Source organism: Lutzomyia longipalpis, chromosome 4 (genome assembly GCF_024334085.1).
Source record: "Lutzomyia longipalpis isolate SR_M1_2022 chromosome 4, ASM2433408v1".
In the NCBI taxonomy this organism is placed as follows: Eukaryota; Metazoa; Arthropoda; class Insecta; order Diptera; family Psychodidae; genus Lutzomyia; species Lutzomyia longipalpis.
Window position 1 is genome coordinate 6,194,871 of NC_074710.1, and position 10,757 is coordinate 6,205,627.

General features: G+C 33.3%; 2 protein-coding genes across 2 annotated transcripts; both read right to left on the minus strand.

Annotated features, from left to right (window-relative positions):
* Positions 1-17: 17 nt before the first annotated feature.
* LOC129795899 (uncharacterized) lies at positions 18-1,329 on the minus strand. Its single transcript, XM_055837446.1, has one exon. The coding sequence runs from the start codon at positions 961-963 to the stop codon at positions 124-126; it is 840 nt and encodes a 279-aa protein (XP_055693421.1). The 5' UTR covers positions 964-1,329; the 3' UTR covers positions 18-123.
* Positions 1,330-2,656: 1,327 nt separating this feature from the next.
* LOC129795905 (synaptogyrin) lies at positions 2,657-10,643 on the minus strand. The gene is made up of 4 exons (XM_055837454.1): positions 10,330-10,643; positions 7,354-7,731; positions 6,306-6,471; positions 2,657-6,210 (listed from the first exon to the last, which is right to left on the minus strand). Exons 1-4 carry the CDS (start codon positions 10,423-10,425, stop codon positions 6,179-6,181), a joined length of 672 nt encoding a protein of 223 aa, XP_055693429.1. The 5' UTR covers positions 10,426-10,643; the 3' UTR covers positions 2,657-6,178.
* Positions 10,644-10,757: the final 114 nt, after the last annotated feature.

Sequence of the window (10,757 nt, forward strand, 5' to 3'; positions counted from 1 at the left end):
AAGACAAGTCCAACCATCTCCGGGGATTGAATATGAAGGATTTCCTGATTTTCCGCAATGAGATCTTTTCTGTGGAAGAGTTTTTTTTGTGAGTCTTCTTCTTATTTTTTTCTTTTTACAAACTTACTCTATATTCCATTTAACAACAGCCCCAAAGCGGGGGATGATGTAGTAAAGGGAATTTTGGGTATCAATGAGGAGGGAACGAGCGTGTCCCAAGAGATTCCCAATAGGAACAGTTTGAATGAGAAATGCCTCATTGACGTGGAATTCCTTCTTGCGCAATGTGTGCAGATCCGTTGCATGAAGGATATTTTGGGTGCCGTCGTAGAGATAGAGGATACCCGTGGGCAAGATGATGGTTTCCGTGAATTGCAGAGGGGTGGATTTTGTGCACAAAGTCCAGAATTTTTTCTCCTCAAGTGAATACACGGCAATACAATTACTCCCACGTAGAGTGAGGTAGGCTCGTGTGAAACTTCCATGGGGCTGAGGATCAATGGTCAGGGATGTAATGAGCCCCTCAGTGGCATTGGTGAAGACATGTCGATGGACTTCACTTTTCCACGTTTTCCGGAGGTTGAAAATAACAATTTTGGGTGGGCAAACACCATCAGCATCACCTCTATCCACAACCCACAATCTTCCCTTCGTATCCACAGCAGTTCTCCAGCTCTGAACAATCCCCTGACAAACTCCTTCCTCTCCTTCTCCATTAACACTTCCCGGGAAGGGACGTGTAGCAAATGAAAGGGAATTCTCAGGCCATGGAGCCTCAATGAGTGTAGCAATACGCCCCTCACTGTTACTCCGAATTGAGAGGAATGCACGGAATTTGTAGAGGGATAAATGCAGGAGCTCATAGTCACCCTCCTGCATCCCCAAATTCTTCAAACACCATCCCCACAAGGGATTAACAGAGAAAATAAGTAAGAAAATACTTAAATTAACACGAAATCCCATCACGATGAGCTCTCAATGGGGAATTAATTAATTTTTATGCTGATTCTTGAGCATTTTTTATTGACCCAGAATGTGGCCCAATTTTTTCTTTTACAAATAGAGTTCTTACGGGGAGAATATATTGCCTAAAAAGCACATTTAACGGGCAAAGTTTAATGCTTTTTGAATATTTTTTGTTTAATAAATTGTAAAACAAATAAAAAAGGATTTTATGCACAATTAGGGAAAAATTGGATGATTTTTTTTATTGAAAAAATTTAGAGAAAGAAGTTTATTCACAGATATTCAGTCATGGAGAAATAGGACAGTTAGCATATTCAATGAGACTTTTACAGCCTTTCTTACCTGATTTTAGTAGATCTTTAACTTTCCTGAATGCTCTTTTGATCAGAAAAATCTGCTTTTGATCAAGAGATTATTCCGTTTTGATCAGAAGAATAATCCATTTTATCGTTAATTATCTTGATTTATAGCTTATTATCCTGAGCGAATGTTAGAGACATAGTTAGTAAACAGATACGTAGTTAGGGATTGTGTTTAGGTGCCTAAACATTCTAATAATAATTTTAAATTTAAAATCAAAGTTAAACTATTTTTTAAGTAAAAATTACATTAAAAAATTAATAAGGGGACATTCAAACGTTAAATGTTAGGATAAACGTCAAGATTAGATAGACAGATTAGAAAAGAAATGTCAAAAGTTTAGAAAAAAACGTGAAACTGTTAGATAAAGTAACGTAAAAAGGATAGAGAAAGATTTTTTAAACGTTTACAGAAAGTAGTGATTTTTATAAAACATCCAACGTTAGAAAATAAACTTCACATTTAAAAAAAAATAAGAGCTAAACGTTGGGTGGGGAAAAGCATCAAATTCTACAGAAATAAATAAATCAAAAATCTTAGAAAAAAATTTAAAATATTGAAAATGACAAACGTTAGAAAATAAATGTTAAACGTCAAAGTTAAATGAAAAACTTTGAAAATGAAACATCAAACGTAAGAAAAGAGACTTGAAACGTTTAAAATAAAAAAATTAAAACTACAAAATAAATAAAATAATATTGGTGGGCGTAGAGAGGCATCAAAAGAAATATCAAACGATTAAATAAATATATTAGAAAATAAACGTCAAACGTTAGAATAGAAACAATCAAGACTAGAAAAGACATCTCAAACGTTTAAATGGCACAAACAATTTGTCATAAGTCGCTAATATAAAACAATATTTTTTAGAGAATTTATTCATTTCCATTTTCATGATTTTTATAAGCGTCGAGAATCGTATTTTGGCCCTTTTAACCATTTTTAGCGTCTTTAGAAAAAAGAACCAAAATCTTAAAGCACAAACAGTTAATCTTGTAAAAGATCTAAAGGAAATAAGAAATTGCAAAAGTTCCAACGATCCTGCAATTCGGAATATTTGAAGAGACAAAAAGTACAATAATGACGTCATTGTTTGCATTTTTAGGCAAATCTGTAGCAGCTTTTCCCAGTTGTTTCTAGTGGAAAAAATGGGAATTTTTCTTTTACGATTTCTTATTCTTTTTAAATAACAATAAGATTAATCCTGTCCTGATTTTTCCAAGGATTTTTTTTATGAAATGAGGAATTTTTCAATACATCAGCCAGTGAATAAACTCCTTTCTATTGTAATTAAGAAATTATAAAGTGCATTACAAAGAGAAAACAAGAATTTTTATCTTACCATCGAGGGAATATACTTTATTATTCACAATAAGTTATTTATAAACGTACATTAGTTTCTTTTTTTTCTTATTTTGTTGGTATCTCCTCTGCACCACCATTTTACGTCACAAACTCGCAAGAGGGAACCTTTTGCGCTAGTTCTTTAAAGTTTTTTTTTCTTCTTTACTTTTGCAATTCTACCGTGTTGTTTGTTTGTTAGTGTGTGTGTTTTTTACTATATTTTTGCATTTATCACAAAAATACTGTGTTTCCTGTCCAATTTTACATTCCACAAAAAGCTCTCCCACACAAATCTCCCGCGCAATTTCCGGGAGAATTTGTGGGTAACACTGCAAATCTTTTATTTTAATTATTTTCTTTCTTTTTTTTTCTTTTAGTATATCCTCTGTGTATATATTTTTAAAACAGTTTTTTATTGTATATAATTTTGGCATGAGTTTTTTTATTCATTTACTTCCTGCTGGGCTTTATTGAATCATTTTTTTATTTAATTTTCTTCTTTTCATTTTGTTTCTTCTTCTACAGAGTGGGTGGGTGGGTGTGAGGTTTTTTTTATTCAAAGAAAAATTATTTAAAAAAAAATGGTGGTGGTGGAAAACTTAATTTTTTTCATTAAAAATACGTGAAAATATCAACAAGGTGTTTATCACAAAAAGGAAAGAAAAATAATTTGTTAAAATTAACGTATTAAACAAAGTCTTTGTTTCTTCTTATCGCACAATTAATATTCTCTTTTTTAAGTAATTTTATTGTTTCCTTTTGCTCAACTTTAAGCGTCTCCTTTCTGTGATTTTCTTCTTCATTCACATTCCTACTAAATATAACTACAAACATTCTACAATTATTTTATTTTTTATTTTTTGTATTTCTCACTTTTTAATTTAATTAAGTTGTAACTTCAATGGGAACACATAGTTTATACGCAAATTTATTAATTTTGTCGTGTTTTTTTTTTTTTGTTAAGTGATTAACTAGCCGACAAACCTTTATCATTTATTTGTAGAGCGGAGAAATTATAATACAAAGAATAAAGAAAAAAAACGAAAAATTCATTTAAAATTTCTCTCTAAAAAAGTGTTTGGTGGGTGAAGTTTATACTTTTAGTTGATTTACTATTTACCAAGTTATTGTTCTTTTTTTTTACCTTTTTATCAACACCAAAAAGGTTATTTCGACAAGTTTATTTAATTTCTTATTTCTTTTTATTTTTGTTCCACAAAATCCTCAAAATGTTGCCTTGGACCTTTTCGGTGTGATTTTTGTTATGCCCCTTAAAGAAAATCCCTCAATAAACACTCCAATCTTCCTTAATAATTTACATTCAATTTTACAAATCAATTTTATATATTTATACTTAATTTTAATTTTTATTCTTTCCATTTTCAGCGACTAGAATTTATAATATATGAATTATTAACGCTTTTTTTTTCATTTAGCTCCACTTTAAAATTAACAGGGTGTGACAATTGATCTGCAAAAGTATTCAATGTTTAGGGAAAGAGAAGAGAATTTTCTTTTTTTAATAGTTTTTCCAAATGAGATTCAAAATAAGGGTTCAATTCTGTCAAATATCTTTTATTTTCTTTTCTTGCAATTTTAAAGGTGTTATAAAATTTTGACATTTTCTTTTTTTTAATTGTTCTATAGTCTCATTGTCAAAGAAAAATTAAAAAAAAAAGAAGTGTTTTCCCAGACTTCTTTTAGAAGTTTCTTTTAGAAAGATTTTTAAAAGATTCTGGAAAAGTCTTTTTCCTTTTAAAATACGGCTAGAGGAAAAAAACAAACTGTGAAAATCTTATAATATTTTTCAAAGAATTCCCTAGATCTTACTTAACCTTAATTGTAAATAAATAACAAGAAAAAAAAATACAAAATCGACCCTTTAGTTTTTTAAAAAAAAATCCACAGGAAATTTAAAAGTTTAGTTTTGGATCTGATTTTACGCGAAAGTTGCTTTTCTGAACTCTAGCTGTCAAAAGAATTGGAAATTTAAAAAAAAACTTAACCTGTCATTTTTTTTAAACAGTTTTGCTTTTCATAAGTAAAAGAAAAGTTTGAAATGTTTTCTGTTTTTTTGTCAATTTGTTTAATTTTTGTATCAAATGTCATTACGACATAGACACATTTGACATAACCCTGACATTTCTTAATTTTGACAGCTGTCAGCTATTTAAATTCAGATCATTTGTCACAATGTTTTCATTTGTCACACCCTGTGAAATCTTCATCTAAATATAGAATATAGTTTTCTTTTTTTTTTTTTTAGTTTAACTACTCCTTTTATATTATTTTTTTAAACAATAATAATTTTACACGTTATGCATTTTTTTTTATAAATATTTAGAGATTACAATAATCTCCTTTATTACAATTTATTCAAGTTATTTTTTTTTCTATAAAGCAGAGTGTCTTTCATTCTTTTTTTAATGTTCAACATGTCTTAAGTCAACTTTATTGCATTTTACATTTTATTTATTCTTCTGTTTGTTTGCTTTAATGTGTGAAAAAAAAGTAAAGACTACGTAAAAATGAAGATGGCAAAATGGGCAAAATGTGTAGGCCCGAGCCTCTGGCAAGTGGGATCGTTTCTTTCTTTTCCTTCATGCAAAATGATCGTTAAAAAGGACGCGCGGTCATTTTCAAAAATTCTCGAGAAAATTTTCTTCATTTTCTTTTTAGTAGAAAAGATTTTTTTTTCATAGAAAAAGATGGGGATTGAGAAAAATGTGGTGGGAAAGGGAATGATATTGATGCGGAGGATACATATTCGAGATTTTTTTTCTTCTTGTCTTTCTTTTTGGTCCTTTTGAGGAAAATCAACTCCGATGGGAATGTGCTTGAGCGAAAAAACCGCCAAAATGCGGACCATCGATATGATTCATTCATAGTTTTTTTTTTTTTAAATTTTCTTTTAAATCCACCCTCACGAGTCCCTCAATTTGTATTTGATTTTAAGGTGCTTGAAGTTTTTTTTTGTTTAGTGTGAAAATGAAGGTAAAGTCAACCATAAAATACTATCTAAATAAAAATCTCTAAATAAGTGAACCTAACCTCAAATTGCAAATTAACAAAAAGTCGTTAATTTTTGTATTTTGTTTCTCACTAAATGTCTTTCGGCAAACAACAATAAATCTTTTATATTCTCAAATCTATTTGTTCTTTATAATCTTTTTTTTAATGCATTTAACATTAACACCATCAATTCGTTTAAAATATCTCCCACATTATTCTCTATTAGTTTTGTTTTTTTATTATTTATTCTCATTTTTTGTGAGTATTTTAGCAATACTTTTGTAAGATGGTACCGTCCACCATTTTTATACACAACTCCCTTTTTTTAAATGTAAATTCACTCGGCATTTTTGCAAAAAAAAAACAATTTGTGGGTGGGAGAGATTTTTCTTTTTGTTTCTTGCACAATCTCATCCCGCTGTAATATCAATTTTCAGCCAAGATAAATATTACTTCCCCTTATCAACGTTGCACGATTTTCATGTTGTTTGTTTTTTTAGTATGTTGGAGCTTGAAACTCATTTGGGCCTTTATGGTGAAAGAGAGTATATATCAGCGTAGAAAAAAAAAGAGAGTAAATATAAGATTTTAGGGCAGTAAAATAAAGAATATTTATAACATACCACGTTGCTGTTGTCCAGAGAACGGAGGTTCATGATACTGCTCCGTATCATTGCCCACGGGATAGCTTGAATAGGCATTTCCACCGGTGGGATCAGCGTCGTATGCAGCGAAAGCCGCATCGACGCCTTGTTTGAATCGTTGATATGCAAAGAAAGCGCAGCCCGCCTAAAAAAAATGATTTGAAAAATATGTTTATAAATGTTTGTAAAGATTGATGGGCAATTGCTATAAAATTGACGAACAGCGCCCTCCTCTTCTATAAAAACATTGTGGGGTGAATTCTACAAGCTTTGAAATTTTTTAAGTCTTTCGAAAACTGCTTTAAATGTTTATTAAGTGAGGGCGCTGTTGAATAATTTTATAGCAATTATAACAATCCATTAGCCGAGGCCGGCCATATTGCTATAAAATTGATCTATGGATTGGATCTTCTTTATAAACGCGTCTGTGGGAAGATTTTTGTAAAATGCAGATTTTCCTGTTTCAGATCATAATTTACTCCGTGAGCTTGATCCTCTTAGAAAAATAAGGCATCTGTGATAAACTCCCGAAAGATTTTCCCGGTTTTCACGTTTGTTTTAAAGCGCTAAAGCCTTCAGGAATTTAAACACGGGAGTTTTTCACTCTTAGAGAATTCATGCCTCATGAAGTTTTCCTCACTTTTTCCCCGACAAAAAGCCTTAGGGAGTTTATCACGAGAGTTTTTCACTCTTAGAGAATACAGCCCCTGGTGGTGAATTCCGAAAGCTCTTTCTATTGATCTTTTTTTCCAGAATACACCACCATAGGATGACGGCGCTGTTTATTAATTTTATAGCAAATGGGGTAAGTCATAACGGTGAGCTTGCAATTGCTATAAAGATTAACGGTTTGGACCTTCTAAACGCATTTGGTGATAAATTCCGGAAGCTTTAAACAATTATAAACCGTCAAGCTTTTAGAAATCACCACCGCAAGCGTTTATGGAAAATAAGAGCGCTGCTTGGCAATTTTATAGCAAATTAATAGGCGAATACATAAATAGAAGAAATTCATTCCATAACTCACCCAAGTTATGATTGAGAAAAAGGAAAAGGCGATAGCCGCTTGAACATTGTTGACACCATACCCCAATGGTGGCTCCTCTGCTTTCCCCCATTGATTTGCGAGGTAGCAGAAGCCGATGAAGAAGAGAAAGGACCAAAAGGCAGAGAAGGCCAAATCACCCAGTACGTAGTGCTTGCGTGTCTTTACGGAGGACATTTGCTCAAACAAATATTCCCCCACAATGAAGCCCATTGATGCTAGGAAGGCAATAACGCCAATGCCAACACCGTAGTTGCACGCATTTGCATCATTATTGTACAGGCAGACATCCTTTCCCGTTGCCTCATCAACGCGCCATCCTTGCGATGAGATACAACCAAAGACAATTATGGCGAACAGCTGTAAAAAACAAATTAACATTGTGCTATAAAAAATCTTTCATTGGGATGAGGTTTTGGGGGAAAGGACACCGAGGATGCCAAAGAGAATTTAAGGATGCTTAGGAGGCAATTCAAGAGTTCTTTTAAAGGGCTATGGAGACTTCAAATACTGAGTAAGTATTCGTAACAATATTTTATTCAAATGCTTCGAAAGGACGCCTAAAAATATCCTCCATCAGTCGCCATTTTTATACACTATGCGTAAAAAAATAAATTTTTGAAATCGTGAAAAAATGCTTTTGCCTAGGTTTACCAAAATGGCTGCCAAGAAATAACGGGTTGACCGATTTTCAAATATTTAGCAATTTTGGAAAGATAAGAAATGTACCTTTCCAAACCTAATAAATTTTTGAAATTCAGTTAACCAGAGTCGGAGATATAGCCACTTGAAATTTGCCTTCAAAAATACGCCATTTTCGCTTGCCCCGAAACTTTTAACGGGTAGTGTACGTTATGTAAAAAATCGTTTGATAATAAATACACAGAGAAAAATCAATTTTAAATGTAGAAAAATCTGACTTGTGAGTTGTGACTCATTTTAAAGATTTGGAGAAGTCTGAGAAGAGTCGCAATGAAAACGATTATAAATTTTTCATTAACCCTTTTATGCCGGCTTCTAGTTCGAAATCAGGGGGATGGCATACCCCAAAAATTGTGAAGCTATACAATCGTTTCCGAACAGAGAAAGGGATTAATTTGCAAAAATCCACCCCATTCAAAAGTTAATTTAATTAGCTTTCAATTAATACTTATTTCAATGCCGGAATCGACATTGAATAAAATTGTCGCCTCTATCTGAAATAATTTGTATTTGGGTTTGTCAAACTTTCACCAACATCTTTACAAGTTATTTTTTGTGGTGTATACTTTAAATTTTTCTACGACACCAAACATTCTTTTTCTTGCATTCTCTTGCCCCTAATAAAAATTGAGAATGTCTCCTTGAAGGTTTTTTCTTCCAAACTTCATGATAAACTCATTTTATATTGAAAAAAAATTCCAAGTATTCTTATCCTCTAGAACAACAACAAAAATAATCTCCACTTTATGGCGCCATGAGAATCCTCTTTAGTGGAAGGGAAAACAAAAGAAAAATGATGGGGTGAAAGTGCGCTGGATCTTTTGCAATGCTCGTGGCACGTTCCAATTAAAAAGGAAAAATTCCTCAGAAAGGACGAAAAGCATGGAGGAAAGGGAGAAATGTCATGAATGCGTTGCAAAAAAAAAAAAACAGCAAAAATCCCTTGAGGATAGTCCTTGTGAGAGAAAGAGGAGTTTTTCTTTGCAAAAGAAAAAGTAGAATTTTCCCTCAATGGATTTCCCATTAATTACATTGTGGGAAAGTTTAGTAAGTAAACAGAAGAAGCATAAGCTTTATGGCCTTTAGGGCTATTAATCTCAATTTAAAGTTTTTTTTAGGATAATGATCTCCAAAGGAATGATCAATATGAGTGGAAATGTATTCCAAATTCACCTTAATTGGTGGTATTAATTTATTTTTAGATGAATGCTTCATAATTATGTTTATGATTAATATTTTGTGGCGCCCTGAATAGGGGGCGCCACAGGGCTTTGGTCAACTCCTCTAGTAACCTCAACCCTCGTAGTCTTCAAGCTAAACTACAGAGCACTTTGAGCTTGCAGCCATACCCGCACAAGGCTGAGCTCCAACTAACTCTCTCTACAGCTCTACACACATCAGCACTCTTTGCCGTTCTACACTAATCAGCACTCTGCCATTCTCTCATCTAATTACTCTCTCAGTGCTCTCCTACATTCTCTTGTGGATTCTCATATTCTCTCTCGTCTATTTCAGAGTTTGTAACCTAGAGGCAGAAGCCGTTGCCGAGGGAAGGGCAGCCGTTACAGTTACCGCCAATCTAAGGGTACTCACTCTATGAGCAGGTTAATATTCGCTGGATAGTGAGTCGGGCGCTACAATTTGAATTAATTTTGATAAAAATTTCAAGGCACATCACGGTTAACAAAAAACAATTAAAAGACTTCTAGAGAATTTTTTTAATGATTTTTCTAGAAGAAAAATGAGAATTATGCCCCTAAATGTGATTTAGTTTTGAAGGAATTTCCTGTAAAGCAATCTAATTGTTGAAGTTGTTGAATTTGTGATTTTAATTCACTCACAAATATGTCTCAAGGAGCTCAAGGATCTTCTTCACAACAAGGAGAACCCTTTGAGTGAAATTTATTAACCCTTGTATGACATACAGAGCAAACTTTTCCCTTAATTTTCAATTTCAACTCTCTTTGCCAAAGAAACTTTCTAAAGATGAGTTCCTTGTCATCCTCAGGCCAAATTGTCCATCTCTGGGAAATCTCAGGCACAAGCAAATCACGTAGTCTATGTAGGTATGTGCCGTGGCTGTGAGGATTGCGGAAGCATGTGAGTCTGCGCGAAGAAAAATCGATCTCGAGTGACACTGGGACTTCCTCAATTGACTTTTCAATTCCTTTTTTTCTTGCCCCCAAGAATTGCCTTTGATTCCTTGCCCGGGGGAGATGGGATGTGGAAAAGGGAAAAATCATTGAGGCAACTTACCCAACAAACAGCCCGCAGGATCACCTGGGGTCTCTGCACGAATGCAATGGGATCAAATGCACCTCCAGCTTTGGAGCCACCATAAGCTCCTTCCATTTTTTCACGGGATTTTCTTCACCAAATCACACACCGTCCCAATGTATTTAATCACGCACCACGTCACACGGTGGACTAAGTTACAGGTGAGCTGGAAATTTGCTTCCTAAATGGTAAATATTACAGCACAATTTGCACCAAGAAGAAGGTCCCGTCTCTTGCTACAACTGGGTGGTCAGATGATGTGGGTGTGTGTGTTCTATACACGCACAGCCCATGACGTTTCTCCATTTTAACACGTTAAAATATCATTAAAATACACTGAAAGTATTTTTCTACGCTTCATGTGTAATAAATACATTTGGTTGTGTAGAAAAAGTTTCTACAACTGG

Coding starts and splice junctions, on each gene's coding strand:
- LOC129795899 (XM_055837446.1), bottom strand. CDS start 963: ATGGGATTTCGTGTTAATTTAAGTATTTTCTTACTTATTTTCTCTGTT.
- LOC129795905 (XM_055837454.1), bottom strand. CDS start 10,425: ATGGAAGGAGCTTATGGTGGCTCCAAAGCTGGAGGTGCATTTGATCCC. Junction 7,732..10,329: donor TCCTGCGGGCTGTTTGTTGG/GTAAGTTGCCTC, acceptor TGTTTTTTACAG/CTGTTCGCCATAATTGTCTT. Junction 6,211..6,305: donor CTCTGGACAACAGCAACGTG/GTATGTTATAAA, acceptor TTCACCATAAAG/GCCCAAATGAGTTTCAAGCT.